Source organism: Peromyscus maniculatus, chromosome 12 (genome assembly GCF_049852395.1).
Source record: "Peromyscus maniculatus bairdii isolate BWxNUB_F1_BW_parent chromosome 12, HU_Pman_BW_mat_3.1, whole genome shotgun sequence".
NCBI lineage: Eukaryota > Metazoa > Chordata > Mammalia > Rodentia > Cricetidae > Peromyscus > Peromyscus maniculatus.
The window spans coordinates 27,833,919-27,851,143 of NC_134863.1; the positions used below are offsets into that span (position 1 = coordinate 27,833,919).

At 38.0% G+C, this 17,225-nt stretch overlaps 1 protein-coding gene and 1 pseudogene across 1 annotated transcript in view; both read right to left on the reverse strand.

The window, feature by feature from the left end:
* Positions 1–3,029: 3,029 nt before the first annotated feature.
* Positions 3,030–17,225, reverse strand: part of Eaf2 (ELL associated factor 2) — a 44,617-nt gene continuing 30,421 nt past the window's right edge. Inside the window, exons 5-6 of the mRNA XM_006975713.4 lie at positions 7,142–7,390; positions 3,030–3,219 (exon numbers count right to left, since the gene is read on the reverse strand). Of these exons, the coding sequence (XP_006975775.1) occupies positions 3,173–3,219; positions 7,142–7,390 (296 nt within the window). The 3' untranslated portion in view covers positions 3,030–3,172. The remainder of the gene's footprint in view (positions 3,220–7,141; positions 7,391–17,225) is intronic.
* On the reverse strand, positions 9,192–16,068 carry LOC102904096 (N-acylneuraminate cytidylyltransferase pseudogene; annotated as a pseudogene).

Here is a 17,225-nt window from a genome sequence, read left to right on the forward strand (position 1 = left end):
AACTTTATACTCCAAATTACTTTACTAACACAAGAGGAGTGTTTTACTAGCTACATTGAATGTACAGATTTGCTTTAGTTAAATAATAAATGATATAGAGGTAGTTTTCAGCTAAGTATTGATGCGTAAAACAGAAAACGAAAATGAATTAACGGAAGGGAGACTAGAGAGAAGAAAAATGAAATAAAGCAGAAAGTAAAGCCAGAACTTAAGAAAGAGTGTCTGTAAATTACAGTTAAAGGGATACCAGTGAGAGTAGACGAAGTTGAATTTTTTTCCCATAATTGCCAAAATTTGAGGCAACCAAGATGTTATTCAATAGGCAAATGGTACATATGCACATGGAATAGTATTCCGCCTTAAAACGAGACTAGTGAACTAAAAGGGAAAAATCAGTAGTCATCTTGAGAGACGCTCCTTCCCCTCCCCCCTCTTCCTCTAAAGGTATTTGCTGATCAGCAGTTTTAGAACTGACCAGAAGTTGAACTCATGGGAAGATAAGGCTGGAACAATAAATCTATGTATCCTGGACTTGGTAAAACAGGATATGGGAAGTAATGGACTCAACTGACCAGATACTGAACTTATGGGAAAATAGGACTGGAACAATAAATCTGAATGTATATATCCTGGGTTCAGCAAAACCAGGACATAGGGAGTAAAAAAAAAATATGTCTCTGTAGATACCCTGAATCCTGTTTGCCATCAGTAACCTCACGCTTATAGTTCAGCCAATAACTTCAAAGAACTACCTCACCCCTAGCCCCCTTGTCCAATCCCAAGATACGTAATTCTGTATGTAAACCTTTCCTATATAAACCCATTGAAGTGAGTGCTGGGGGCTGTCCTCCTCCACCATCTGGGACAAAGCCCAGGCTTGCTTTGTTATTAAAAAAACCTCTGTGTGTTTGCTCTGTGGTGGTCTTGTTTGGGGGTCTTGCAACCTGGGCACAGCAGAACCATGAAGGCTGATCTGAAAAGGCCATATACTGGATGATTCCATCTGGGATACTAGGAAAAGGTAAAAACTGTGGAGACAGTAATGTGTAATGTGTTGTCAAGCCAGGGGTGACAATGACTCATTCCTAACCTCAGCACTTGGAGAGGAGGCCGGAGAACTGGGGAAAAATATTCAGGGCCAGCCTGAAGAATCAGCAGAGCAGAGTTCTAAGGCGGTGAAACTGTTCTATGTTTACTGTAATGATGGAGTTATGCTGTTACCATACACATTGGTGAAAAATCTATAGAGTGTAAACGATCAGGTATGAGTCCTATTGTAAACTATGGACTTAGGCGGTGATGACGTGTCAGGGGGGGCCATCAGTTATAACAAGTCTATACCCCTTTGGCATGGGGTGGCAGCAGGGCGAGGAAAAGGACTCTCCCAACTTTCTTGTCAGTTTTGCTGTGAATCTAAAACTGCTTTAAAAATTAATAAAGAACATGTTGCTTGGTAGATTTCAGCTATAACTAGATATGTATATTTCTTTCAAATTCAAAGGTATTATAAAATATAAATAGCAAATTCTTTTTTTTTTTCCAAGGAAAGGTGGGTTTATTCTAACCTCCAGTTCAAGGGTACAGTTCATCTTGGTGGGTGAGCGTAGCATCAGAAGTGTTAAGGGGCAGGTCACATCGCATTTGCAGTCACAAAGCAAAGATAGATGAATGCTGGTATTTCTTCTTCTTCTTCTTCTTCTTCTTCTTCTTCTTCTTCTTCTTCTTCTTCTTCTTCTTCTTCTTCTTCTTCTTCTTCTCTTGTTTTTAGATTTATTTTTACCATTTCCTATTGTGTGTCTCTGTGCATGGCATGTGTATGCAGGTGTCCACAGAATTCAGAAGAGGGTGTTCTATTTCCTAGGGCTGAAGTTATGGACAGCTATGATCGATGAATCATGGGTGTTGGAAACTGAACTCTAATCCTGGTGCTCTTCATCTGCGAGCAGTCTCTCCAGCCCCATCCTTTTTTTTTTTTCATTTTATTTATTTATTTATTTATTTATTTATTTATTTATTTATTTATTTATTTATTTATTTATTTATTTATTTTTCCTATTATCAGCTTGATACAGTACAAATTCTTATCCTAATAGTGAAATGTTTCATTGAGGCTTGCCCAGTAATTGAGTAAAACTAAAACTTACTATAAGCCACAACTTATTATATTCCACTGTTGGTGGGAAAGCAAACTTGTACAACCACTGTGGAAATCAGTATGGTGATTTCTCAGAAAATTGGGAATTGATCTACCTCAAGACCCAGCCATACCACTCTTGGGCATATACCCAAGGAATGCTCAATCATGCCACAAAAATACATGCTCAGCTATGTTCATGGCAGCACTATTTGTAATAGTGAGAACCTGGAAACAACCTAGATGCCCATCAGCTGAAGAATGGATTAAGAAACTGTGGTACATATACACAATGGAGTACTACTCAGCAGAGAAAAACAATGACATTGTGAAATTTGCAGGCAAATGGATGGAACTAGAAAATATCATCCTGAGTGAGGTAACCCAGACTCAGAAGGACAAACATGGTGTGTACTCACTCAAAAGTGGATACTAGATATAAAGCAAAGGACAATCAGACTGCAACCCACAGAACCAGAGAGGCTATATAGCAAGGGGGACCCTAGGATGACTGTGGCCTATAAATACCAAATTCTTAAACTCTTCTCTTGAAAGCAAAAAAATTATAAGAGATAATAAAACAGCTACTAGAATAATTATTTAACTTCAGTTTTATAGAAATTAAAGTGTAAATTTGGCAAGAATTAAAGTATTTTCAGTCATAATTTAAGAAATATCAGAGAGGAAAGGTACCACCATAATAAAAACCACAAACTCTTACTATAAATCAATTGTTTTAGCATTTCACAGTTTGGGACAACAAAATGGTAAAATACCTGACCTTGTTCATTAACAATACCTGGGACAAGTTCCCTAACTTCTGAATCTGTTTTCTCATCTATCAGATATGATGACAGTTTTGTTATGAATAAATAAAGATAACACACGAGGATGCCATTAAAAAGTTAAAAATTCTGAATCAATTTAATTTTTTTCAGCAAAAGTTACATCTTTTCCTTAGTCATCGGAATGTTTATTCTTGTACAAAACAGATTACCACACATTTTACAAATGTTCTCTTTGTGACTCAATATTGCTTCAATCATCACTGTCACTTTCTGATTCACTCAGCTGCAAATCATTTCCTAAAATAAAACATAACAAAATTATAATGATTAAAGATATGAACTGTTAATTTAATATGTTAATTTAGTCTATCAAAAATAAATGTGCAAATGTCATGTCAAATGTGATTCTGTCAACCTAGCAGTTTATAATTGATAATATGCTTGCTTATCATATAATTTGTAAACCAATCAATACTGCCTAGAAAGTAAAAACCACAGCAGCAAACTTCTACATAGTTTTAGTACCACCTACCATTTATTTTAGCCTTCTTTCGCAGACTGATGACATCATCCCTCTTTACACTATTGACTTATTACATCAAGAAATGAGAGGAAAATTCTTTTAAAAATCAGACTATTATTTTCAAGAGTGGAAAAAAAATATAAGTTCTTGAATTTAAGATGCATTCCAAACCATTATGGAAAAGACGTCAAGAATCAGAGGCTAGATGACATTCAACAGCAGAATGCCTGCCTACGATGCACAGGACCTGCTGTTTAATCCCTAGCACCATAAAGAAGATCTGATCACTGATTTGCAACTGTCTGTGAGCTTGGTCACGGAGCTAACATTTCAATGGAGCAGAAAGACAGGAAACAGCTATCTAGCTAGTATACTGTCAAGTAGGGACACGTACTGTGAGGATCTGTGGAGAGCTAACAGGAGGTGCTATTAGATGGGAAAGCTTTACGAGGGCAACATTCCAACAGAAATTTAAAGCAGAAAGTCATAAAAAAAAATGAAGGCATAGTGTCTAACCTACGAGAAAAAGTATAAATGCCCAAGGCAAGTGTAGAGTGGTTGCAGTTTTTTTTTTCTTAAGATTTATTTATTTATTATGTATACAGTGCACGTATCCCTGCAGGCCAGAAGAGGGCGCTAGATCTCATTACAGATGGTTGGGAGCCACCATGTGGTTGCTGGGAATCGAACTCAGGACCTCTGGAAGAACAGCCAGTGCTCTTAACCGCTGAGCCATCTCTCCAGCCCAGTTGTGTTTTTTTATACTTTTTTTTTTTTTGGTAATTTCACACATGAGTACAATGTATTTACATCATATCCACCTCCAACTCACCCCTCCAACTAACTCTTCCTGGACCCCCTCTTCCTGACCCCACATCATTCTCCAAAATTCATGTCTTATTTTTCTTCTTCATCCTCTTCTTTTAAAAAATAACCCACTGAGTCCAATTAGCTCTCTACCTGTATGAACAAGGGTGTAGAGCCACCTTCTGAAGCTTGGGTCACACTTCTGAAGAAAACTGACTTTTCCGCAGTTGGCATGCTTTACCTGACTGAATAGGGGTGGGACTCATATGGGTTTTTTTGACTTGCAGAAAAAAAGGCTACTGTTGCTAGAATGGGATACATGAGGAAGACAGATAGGAAATGCGGTCAGAAAGATACAGAAAAAGTCGCAGGAAAGATTGAGACATACTGAGAATGCCGGGACAATTTTAAGCAGGCAACTAAGTTGATCCTAACTCTCCGTCAGTGAACACACTGTAATGGTGTAGAAGAAACCCTGAAGTGGGGAGAGAGGTTGAGTCTTTTCGGCTTCTCCGAAGGAAACGGCAGCTGTGACCGACCACCGGGGTGTGCCCGCAGGACTGTCACTGCCTCCTTGATGCTCTGGTGAAAGGGCTAAGGTGTGCCTTTGTTTTATTTCTCCAGGTTAGGAGCTGGAGGAGATTCGGGACTGTCTGCAGTCCTGGACCATCCTGAAGACTGAGTCTTCATACTCTCCCTCCTGGTCTTTCAGAATTCCTAGTCTACAGTGTTTACTCAGTGCCATCCATTTTCCTTACCTCTAAGCTGTTCTCTCTTACTTCTTATTTTATATTGTGTTCTAGGGTGGTTCCTTAGTATTATCTTCCATCTCACTGATTCATTTTTCACCCATGTCCATCTTGACTATTTATTGACCTTTTTCAAGAAATTTCCGTGACCTGTCCTTCCAAATTATTTAAACATTTATTTACTCACATGTGTGTACATACATGCATGTGGGAATCAGAAGACAGTTTGTGGATGTCAGTTCTCTCCTTCCACCATGTGAATTCTGGGGACTGAACTCAAGCCAGGAAGCTCAGTGGCTAGTGTCTTTACCCACTGAACCATCCCACTGATGCTAATTTATTTTTAAAGTACTGGGACTCAAACTCTGGGCCTTGTGTATGCTGTGCAAACACTCTTCTGTAGAGCTACTTGGTTCTTATTTTTATAACTTATTACATTTTGTTTTATTTCTGTTTTCATTTGTTTTATTATCTTTTTAAAGCTATGTCTTGGGTTAGAGCAATCAGAAGGTAGAAGCAGGTGAATTTTTGTGAGTCTGAGGCCAGCCTGGTCTACAAAGTGAGTTCCAAGCCAGTCAGAGCTACATAATGAGATTTTTGTCTCAAAATAAAAAGAAAGAAAAAGAAAGAAAGAAAGAAAGAAAGAAAGAAAGAAAGAAAGGAAGGAAGAATGAAAGAAAGAAAGGAAGGAAGAATGAAAGAAAGAAAGAAAGAAAGAAAAAGAATTATGTCTTTATATATCTTTCTTACAACACATTTTTTTCTTGTTTCAGAATTCTGTTTGCCCATTTTGAGGGGGAAGTTTCTCCTTTTCTCTTCCTTTATAACACCCTTACAGGTTTTTGTGGCTCTCTAAACCTAGCCTACAGCCCCATTGACCAGAAACAGTTTTCACAATCACATTTGAAGATTGCAATCTCCTGAAGATGTGGTAGATCCCTTCAAGGAGCCAAGGAATAACAAGGCTGTACAAACCCTGACTTCTGAAAAAGCAGCCACAGTCAGCATGTAAATGGTTGCTTTTTTCCTAGCTTCCTTTCACTAACTCAAGGTCATCCACATATCTACTAATCTTTCCCGTCTTGCCCTGTGCCCACCATACCCTGTCTAGTTTCCAACAGAAATCATAACTTATCTTCCCTGCATCATATCAAGCAACTTTGTGTGTGTTCATGTGCACGTCTGGGCATGTGGAAGCCAGAAGACAGCTGCCAGTATTGTCCCTCAAGGCCATCTACTTTTTTTTTTTTTTTTTTTTTTTTTGAGACAAGATCTCTCACTGGAACCTAGTAAGTGTGTTTATCTGGCCCCAGGGATCTACTTGTCTCTGTACTACCATACTCAGATTTTGTTCTTGGGTTTTTATTTTTTTAACATTGGTTCTAGGGATTCAGCTAAAGTCTTCCAAGCACCTTACTAACTGGTTGCTGGTAAGGAAACTCTAAAGTATCTTCAGAGATACATCCCCTGGAAGGTTGCCCTTGCCTCAGCAAATGTTCCAACAGCCTGTACACACACATACTGGCAACATCAAGGGGACACAGCCAGTGAAGACAGAGGGAGAACATGGAGTTGGGAGGAAGTGGTGGTGGGAATTGAGGAAATGAGCTGAACTACAGTGGTAGTAGTAGAGATGAAAACAAGTAGATGGATTTGAAAAACAGGTAGGAGGTAAAAGTCAACAGGACTTGGTGAAGTATCAACTACACAAAAAGAAAAGAGAGGAACTCAATCTTAGAGTACAGTCCGGCTCTGGTTTAAATGCAGTGAGTCAAAGAATACCAGGTTGGGTTTCAGACAAAGTGTATTTGAGGTGCCCTTTACTAGGAGATGAGGCTAGACCTATCTGCCCAGGACTCAGAGGTCTGCATGGAGATATGTACTGGACAGTTATCTACATGTAAGTATTGACTGAAACAGAAGCATGACAAGGTTATCTAAGGAAAGAGGATAAAATAAAAAGACTTTGAAGAACCCCAACTCTAATGATAGAGTTTGATTTTCAACTTTCAAAGGAGAAAAATGGCTAATGGTTATAAAATACATAAAATAAGACTCTTCTTTGACTAAATTTTAGTTCCTAACAAATGTGCCTACATTGCAGATCCTGTTTTAATTACTTGTGGTTACATATACTTACGTAAAGTACTCATCAGAAGGGCACTGTTGTCAGAAAATCCATTGCAGCTAGCATTAGTCCTGGACTGTGGCCTGGCAGACATGCTAGGATGTCCTGGACTATATGTCCCTGGGCCTGAAGGAGAGACTCGATCATCATCTTCTGAATCACTAGAACTATCCTCACTACTTGAAGATGAAGAACTTTTGGAATCGGATGAACTGTCACAACTACTCATCTGGTCCATTAGACTAGCTTCTGCCTTCAGTTCTGAAAATGAAAATAATAGGTAAAATAAGTAACATGAAGAAACACAATTAACATAAATGCATTAGCTTTTAAGAAGACATTGGCAATAAATAAATAAAATTAAAATACATATTCCAGCATCTAAAGCATGTACTTTAAAATTTCCTATAGCATGCTGTTCAAGAGACTCTCCAAACATACAGCCTGTTGCTGTTGCCCTTGGTTACCCCTGAGGTGGAAGGTAGGTTCCTATTGCTGAAGACACCATGCACTTCAGAAATAGGGCCCAGAGACCCCTGAGCTGGAACTGACCTGAATGCCCTCTTCCTGAGGACTAACTTTCATGGTAGCAGGAGGTGCCATCAAGCTTCCAATGGAGAGAGGCAACCAACAGTTTCACCCAGCAACCATGCCTAGGAGCCACATCAATGACTAGCTTGACATGATAACCCTAAGAGAGAAGTAGTGGTACACATACATACCTTGGTGATAGCCAGCAGCTCTCTAATTGTATTTAAGACCCATCCAACCCGAGAAAGACCATACCTGTTACTGGTAACCTAGTTAACTACTCAGGGCTAGTGAAGTCACGATTACTGAAAGAGAATCTACAACCACTAATTTAATAAAATCCAGAATAATATTTAGTAGAAACAATCAATAAAAATTCCTCCTTACACCCACAGATAGGTACAGTCTTCACCCCTCATCAAGGAAACTTCTTGCAACAGACAGCGATCACAACAGAAAATCACAATCACTCAAAATGCAGAGCTGTGGAGCCCAGATCCAACAGATACAGCTAAAAGACACTCCTGAGCTTAAGGCTCAGGGAACACTGGGGAAGAGGGGACAGGAAGATTGTAAGATTCCGAGGATCAGGAAGTTTGCTGTGAGATTGTGTCTCCTAGTAATATCAGAAGTTCTACCCACAGAGTTTACTGTCCAAATGTTAGCTAAACAAGGAAGACACAATCGAGCATGGCAAGCTGGACAAAGAAAAGCCAGTGAGGCCTCAGCTCTGCACAAAGAATATAAAGAGCCGAGGAAATCTTGAATGAGAGAGTCTTCACACACACACACACACACACACACACACACACACACACACACACACACACACACACACAGCATTATACAGACTGAACAGGTTATTTTTAGGAATATATATTATTTAATGTACATATATGCATGTAGTAGCAATTAGTGAAAAAGAGACCATGAATTTGAAGAAGAGTGGAAAAGGGTATGTGAGAGGGTTTGAAGGAAGGCAAGGGAGACATGTTTTAAATAAATGATAATCTCAAAAACATTTTAAAATTAAATAAAAAAAAAACCCATCATGTAGCACCAAGATGTATTTTAATACTGAGATTATGAGAATTAAAAGGCATGGGTAACCAGCTGGGTGTGGCATCATAATTTGTAATCCTAGCATTCAGGAGGCTGGAGAATACCAAGTTCAAGGGCCAGCTTGATGTACACAGTGAGACCCTCCCTCAAAACGACGGAAAAGCTCAGCTGTTAAGAGCTGGTTGTTCTTCCAGGCGACCAGGGTTAGATTCCCAGAACCCATGTAGTGTGGTTCACAACCATCTGAAACTCTAGTCCTAGGGGATCTAGTGCCTTCTTCTGGCCTCTATGTGTACTGCATGTATGTGGTTTACAGTCATATATGTAGGCAATGTACTCATTGATATAATAAATAAAATTTCAAAAAAAAAAGAGAACAAAGAGGACACAAGTAATATCTAAATCTAACTTTATATTTATCCACACCACTGTATATATATATATATATATATATATATGTATGTATATATATATATATATATATATAATGTGTGTGTGTGTGTATTAAAATGCATAATAAATAATGAAAAGGTTTAAAAGTGTAAAACTACAAAATACAATTTTATAGAAATTGTCGGGTTTTTTTCATTCTTATTCCCTAACTATGCACAAGGCAATGTCATTCACACCTAAGAACCTCACCCTTTCCTAGCTGCTCTAGAAAGTTTTGGTACTTCCTTACTCAGGTGTCTGCCCTTTTTCTTTAAAGGGGATATTTAAAATATTCTAGTATTTTTGAAAAGTCAATTTTCATTATAACTTTGGTTGTTAATATTTTTATGGACAAAAAGGATAATAATGTTGGCATTTTCCTTAGTATGCTTAAGGTTCTTTTTAAGACACAAATCTATGGTGGGAAGATTCGTAGGTGTTATTGACCAACCCCATTCTCCAAATAAGTGACTTGAAGTAGAGAAACAAAGGAACAATATTTAGGGGTAGAACTACCCCTAAAAATAAGTCTTCTTATTTTCAGGTCATTATTTTTCTAGCATTCTATAAAAACATCAAACAGTTGAACAAGGTTTTAGCCTAAAGCACTCTATAAAATACTCAGTCAACACATTATATTATAATAGCATGCCGGTGCAATAATATTTTAAGTTAGCTGATAACATCTCTCTAGACTCACTGGCTTTCCATTTCTACCCCAAGTTTTTGCACTAGCTCTTTACTTTGCTCAGGATAGACATCATCCATGTCTTCTTGTTTGTTTTGTGTTTAATACATAATTCATACAGTAAAATGTACAGCTAGATGAATTTCAGCATATTTGTCCTATGCATCTGCCACTGAGCAAGACCCATTCCCATAAACATTCTCCTATGCCTTTTCTCCAGCCAATACCTACCATTTTGACTTCTATTACCAAGGATTTTTGTCTGTTATTGAACTTCATATAAATGCTGTCACTCACCATGTGCTGTTTTGTGCATGCCTCTTATTAACATTATGGTTTTATGTTCATTTGTGCTATTGAATGACTCTGCAGCTCGTTCTGCTCAACTGTCATGATATCATTTACATAAATACAACATGCATTCCTTATCAACTTTCTATTTATAGATGCTTGGGTAGTTTTCCATTTTTAGTGGTAACAAATTTGTGATAACAAATAATTCTGTTCTGTAAGGCCTACTGTAAATCTTTTTGTGTCATATGCATTCATTTTTCTTGGGTAGAAAAGATAGAACTCACTCTCTTAAGAAAAGCATGGGTTTAATTTCATTAAAATATGTCAGCTTTTGATGTGATCTCCTATAATTTTAGCTTCTTTAATAAGCCATGGTCCAAAGCAGTTTTCATATATTGTTGGCCACTTGAATATCTTCTTTTGTTAAGAATCTGCTTAACAAGGGGAACACTCCTCCACTGTTGGTGGGAGTGCAAACTTGTACAACCACTGTGGAAATCAGTATTGTGATTTCTCAGAAAATTGGGAATTGATCTACCTCAAGACCCATTCATACCACTCTTGGGCATATACCCAAGGAATTCTCAATCATACCACAAAAATACATGCTCAACTGTGTTCATAGCAGCATTATTCGTAATATCCAGAACCTGGAAACAACCTAGATGCCCGTCAACTGAAGAATGGATTAAGAAACTGTGGTACATATACACAATGGAGTACTTCTCAGCAGAGAAAAACAATGACATTGTGAAATTTGCAGGCAAATGGATGGAAATAGAAAATATCATCCTGAGTGAGGTAACCCAAACCCAGAAGGACAAATATGGTATGTACTCACTCATAAGTGGATACTAGATACAAAGCAAAGGACAATCAGACTGCAACCCACAGATCCAGGGAGGCTACCTAGAAGGGAGAACCCTAGGATGACTGTGGCTTATAATAAGTTTTGGTTTTATCCAATTACTGGGCATGCTTTAATGAAACATTTCACTATTAGGATAAGAATTTGTACCATATCAAGCTGATGAAAGGATATGCTGGGTGTACTTTCAGGAGGGGAGGCTAAAATCTTTTTTAGATTATGGATTAGCCTATAGAAAAATGACTGTCATAAATCAAACAGTGAAGGGGAAGATGAATAGGAATCTCACACAACTTAAGTAAAACATAGCTCTCTGAACAGATGAAGATAGGTTTCTTCTGTATCCCAGAATCTAATCAATATTTATATGTATAATTTAGCTACTATTTGGCTTAAAAGGGCTTATTGGGAAATGTTATCATTTTTACTATTTTCTACAGAGAAAATATTTTTCAGTTTCAAATAACTCTGGACTTTGGAATTATAACCTGTTATTATGTTAAAAAAATTTAAGTGGAAAATGCTGAAGGACCATTGAACTCGATGTTGTATTTACATATCTATATCTGTATAAAATAATGATTATAAATGTTTGTTTAAAAAGGTTAAGTGCAAATGTGAATTTAACAAGAAGTTGTAGATTTTCAACACTGTATACAAACTCCTTTGTTACAAATAAATATTTATGCTTCTGAAATAAAATAAAAGGAATCCGAGGTAATAGAAAGAAAAAGGTAAATGTTAAATCCCTATATTATATTAAAAGTTACTTAACATAAAAAAGAATCTGCTCAAATATTTTCCTTGTTTTTGGTCGTCTTTTCCTTGTGGATTTAAAAACACTCTTTTAGCTAATTTTAACTGTGAGTCCTTTGTTAGATATGTGCTTTATGAATACTTCCTCCAAATCTGTGTAGCTGGACTACAGTACTCTCTGATGTTCACTAAGTCTCTGAAAGGTCTCCCTCTCATATTTGGTTTAAATATGACCTTCTCTAAGGATTTCTCCTTTCCAGTCTCCATTACCTGTTTTATTTTCTTTGGGACAATTATTTCTAGAGTTCATTTGAATATATGTTTGCCATTTTACTTCTTGCCTCCTCTTCCCTCATCTACATGGTCAAATACAAACAATGTGAGAAGAGAAATCTTAGTCATGCCGTACAATTCTTTTTGTATAATGCTAATATTTCTTTGATTTTTTTTATTCTAAGCTTATGAAAGGCACTGGTTTATAGTTTTATTTTTCTTACACATACTTATCCAGTTTAGGAACCAGGATAATATTAGCCTCAACAAATGAGCTTGTCAGTGTTCCTCCTATGCTGGCCACCTTTCCATGATTCGGACAAATACTTGAGGTATCAGTTCATAAGCTGGTAAGTTTTATTTTGGCCCTCAGCATTAGAGGTTTCAGTCCACAATCAGGCAGACCCATTGCTTTTGTGCATCTGATGGGGGTGCCAGATGGCAGTGACCAGGAAGAGGGAGGGGCTAAGGTCACAGTAGCCTTTTCTAGGGCACAGGATACTAGGAAACACCTCTTGGTAAAATTAATTTCCTTTGACACGTTCATTCCTCCAACCACTCTTACACTCCTCCCACTGCCAATGTATACCCCCTTCCCTGCCATGAGGTCCCCACCCCATTTTCATGTCTTTTTGATTTTTGCTTTGTGACCCATGAGGTTTAACCTGAGCCATCCTCTTGGGCATGGGTGTGAAGCTACCCACTTGAGGATGAGCAACCCATCAGTGATTCTATCACTGAAGACAAGGTCCTCCTCTCCTCCAGCATCCCATTAGTTCCTCACGTGTGACCGAATGTTTACTGTCTCTGTCATGTGCAGGTCCTTGGTAGGCGATTCCAGTTGTTGGGAGTTCATAAGTGCCATAGACAGCATGTCACTACCCCCTTCCCTATCATTTGGCTCTTACATTCTTTCCCTTCTTCCCCAGTGTTCCCTGATATAGTTGTAATTTTCTTAATATTTTTAATGGCTACTGGATCCATAGTGAATGCATTATTCTACTGACTATAGAAGTGTTCATTGTATTCCTAATGTTAATGATTCATATCTCTCCATTTTGGTTCTTAATAGAGGTTTATCAGTTGTGTCTGTGTATTAAGAAACTTTCTGTTTCACTGAAATTCTCTACTGTTTTCAATTTCATTTACTTTGATTATTTCTTTTTTGTTTGCTATGGGTTTATTGTTTTCTTTTCCTGGGCATTGGAACTTCAGTTATGGTACCTTTCTCCTTTTCTAATTCAATCATGTAGAGCCACACATCCCCCCTTGCCATTGCTTTGGAGGCATCCCATGTATATTTTTGGTATGCTGTGCTCACTTTCTGCATTTAGTACTCTATATTTCTAATTTGCTTTGATTCTTTTTCTTTAACCCATACACCATTTAAAAGTATGTGAATGTCCTAAGTGTTTAGAGATGGTTTACTGTTGTCTGCTATTGATGTTTAGTGTGACTGTGTTATGGTCAGAGTACAAAGACTTCATGGTTTTGTTTTAAATAAATGAATTAAGGTTTTTTCATTTTATGGTATTTGTGTGTGTGTGTGTGTGTGTGTGTGTGTGTGTGTGTGTGTGTGTGAACATGTGCCATGGCTCTCTTGTGGAGGTTAAAGGATAGGGTACCTTTCAAAGATCAGCTCTCCCTCTCTACCATGTGTATCCTGAGAACTGAACTCTGGCCACCAGACTTGGCAGTGATTGCCATCACCCTCTGAGCCATCTGACTGACCCAGACTGTAATAATGTGATACGCTGACCTACAGTTTAGGAGCTATCCACCTCCCTGCAGTCATTTGGGGACTTGCCCTTCTGGTTATTTGGACAGGATAAGCAGATCCACAAATGACTCACAGAGATAGATCACTTCTTCCCAGTACAGGCCCATCTCTTTCCTCTACTCATCCAAGGATGGCCAGCTTGTCCAACATATTGACTTCTGTTTTGCAGCCCAGCTTTAAGGCAGAGCTTGGAGCGGGCCCTTTCTGAGATGAGCCTTGCCTCAATACCACTTTTCTTTAATAAATGTATGCCAGTAGCATCTTTTACACCATAAGATATTCTTTTTGGTTTCCTGATACATAAATGTGGCCACTGGTGAGATATCCATCAATATTGTAAACCAAAAGTTTTACCTCCTTCAGCTTCTCTTTTCCAAAATGGCCAAATCTCCAAACTCTTTGCTCTGCAATTGGCCAATCGATGCCCATGTCTATATCTACACTATGCTGAGCTCGTATTTCATAATATTCCATTTTCCACCCTATAAGTAACCCATCTCTATCAAATGTCTTTTAGCTAAATAAAACGAGCCATTTTCATATAATTCTCCATCCCAGTCTTGTCAATGAGGCCGTCCAGCTGGATTCAAATTCAGAGGCTCAGTCACTTCACAAACTCCTTTCTGAATTTCACTCCATCGAAACTTATGGCACCTCACAATGGATAGGATAGAGTCACATCCTTCTTCTGGAATCATTTCTGCAACTTTCTGGAGTACAGTGTAATGTAAACATGTAGATATGGCTTGGACATTCCCCACAATGTCAACCTCATTGTGATAATTAAAGAATCCTACTATGCCCTCTAGTGAGGTAGAGCTGTCTTTGGACATTTCAGAACTTCTTTGAAGAACCTGTGTACCGAAGTGTTTGGCCACACTCTTAATTTCATCATTGTCTGTTGAAACTCACCAAGCAGAATCATGACCCTGCCTCCAACCCTAGGCATTGGTTGTTCTTCAGAGGGATGTCTTTGATGCTGCTGAGGGCCAGCGCCAATGCTGCCAGGTGCAGTGGCTTTCCAGGTCCTGCCTGTGCCCTGGCTGCACTTTGGGGTCAGCTGTGTGACTGCCATCAATGTGGGGTGGGCACCAACACCTAAGGTTTTTCTTATAGCTTAGGAAATGTTTTATGTTGTTGAAAATAATCAATGGGCACTTGAAAAAAAAAGGTGCATTCTTTTGTTGTATTTAGTGATGTGTGTGTGTGTGAGACAGAGATGGAGACGGAGACAGAGACAGACAGATACCTTGTTGGTTGGTTGATTATATTGCTCAGGTTTTCTGTATCTTTTTTTTTAAAGTTTTATTGATTCTTTGTGGATTTTGCATCATGCATCCTGGTCCTATTCATCTCCTCATCCCTTCACATCTGCCCCTGAACTTGCAACATCCCCTCCAAAATAAAATAAAATAAAATAAAATTTATAATAAAAATTAAAAAATAATTTGTCATGGAAGCTATAGTGTGACACAATGAGTCACAGTCCAGGTGAGCTAGCCAGGACAGTGCTGGAGAGCTCACCCTGGTGCTGAGGATGAGGGAAAGCTTCTGGGCTGATCAACGCAGCCACCACCCAACAAGGCCCAGAACCAGGGCTATGAGTTGGCCCACACCAACATGACCCCATCTATGATCTGCTGGAGCACCTGAAGGAGCCAGATCTGCAGATCCAAAGCTGCAGGATCTCCACGACACAGGGCAACAGCAGGGTATCCAAGAGGAGTCCTAGTGAGGATCCAATATTGGTAGTGTAGTAGAAATCAGAGGCCTCGTACCAGACCAATGACTCATTGCAATGATCACTTACAAGTAAAGATGTGTGGACTAAAGAGTTTTCTGTATCTTATTCAGTTCTTGTTGACCACTGGCCCCATCTGTTGCTGAGAGCACAGTGAGAAAGTAACTCACTAAGAATTGTAGATTTGTATTGCTTTTCCACTGTATCAGTTTTATCTTATAATTTTGCAGTTCTATTACTAGACACACTGTCTTCCTGCTAAATCAATCCTTTAATTATTACTAATATACCTCTTTGTACTAATTTGTTTTGCTTGTAAGTCTATTGTACCCGATATTAACAAAATCATGTAACTTTTAAAATGTTTACATAGTACATTCTTACATTCTGTCATTTCATTACAGCTGCCCATTTCATTAATTCCTTGTAAAAAGCACACAGTTGTATTTTTTTTCTATCTCCATTTCAACTAATGTAGACTATTCACATTTAAGTTAATTATTGGTATACTAAGTCTTACCTGTGTCGTTTATTATTTGCTTTCTGTTTCTTTCCTCTGTATTTGATCCCTCTGTTTCTCTTTCCTTTCATTTCTGTGGAATACCGGAACCTTTTTTAGAATCCTGTCTTTATTTATTTACTGTGTTTTAGGTGTCACTTTGTATATATAGTGGTGTTTCTGGGTTTTTTCAATAAGCATACATGTCTTGTCTGTGATTTACCATTACAAGTATGATATGGAAACCTCACTATCATTTAGGTCGCTTTTCCACTCTAGTTTTAAATATTATTGTCTTAAGTGTCAGTATTAATCTAAAGATTAGCTTTTGTTTTAATTGCCATAAATGATTTGGAAAAGTCATGAGGACAGTTGTGGTCTGTTGTCCTTTATTTTTCTATTGTTCTTTATCCCTAAGTGATGCTCCCGAATGTTTTCCTCTTATTATTCATTTCTTTTATGATTGCTTCAACTTCTATAGCAAATATTCCAGAGCAGTCCCCCAGTAACAAGTACTTTTAGTCTTCCTCTCTGGGGAAGTCTATTACTCCTTTATTACTAGAGACTAATTTTGGTAAATGCAGAGTTCATGACCAACATTTCTTTCAGCACTTAAACAGTATGGTGCCACTTCTGAGTTTCCAATGAGAGACATGGTATTACCTACATGGTATTCTTCTACGGTGATAGGTCATGTCTCTCTTGCTTTCGGGACTTTTATCTTTGCCTTTAGTTTTCAGATGTTTAATTTTGATGTATCTTGGTATGCATTTCTTTGGGTTTATCCTATTCAGTTCGATTTCTTGAATCCATGGTTCATGTCTTTAATCAACCTTGGATGTTGTCAGGCATCATTATTTCTTACAACTATTTTCCAGTCCTCTTTTCTCTGTCCTCTAAGAGTTCAGTTGCTATAAATCTTGGAACTTTTGTCACTCTGCAACAGATCTTTGGGGACCTGTTTACTTTGTTTCAGTATATTTTCTGTTTTAGATTAAGTGAATTCTATCACTCTATTCATTCTCTAGTAAAGGGCTCTCTGTCCAGTGGGTTTGTGCTGTTATTTTTATAATTTCCATTTGATGCATGTTTAAAATTTTTTTATCACTTGCTTCAAGAGAAATCATAATTGAATCTTTCTATGAAAGTTATTTTAAGATCCTCATCAGATA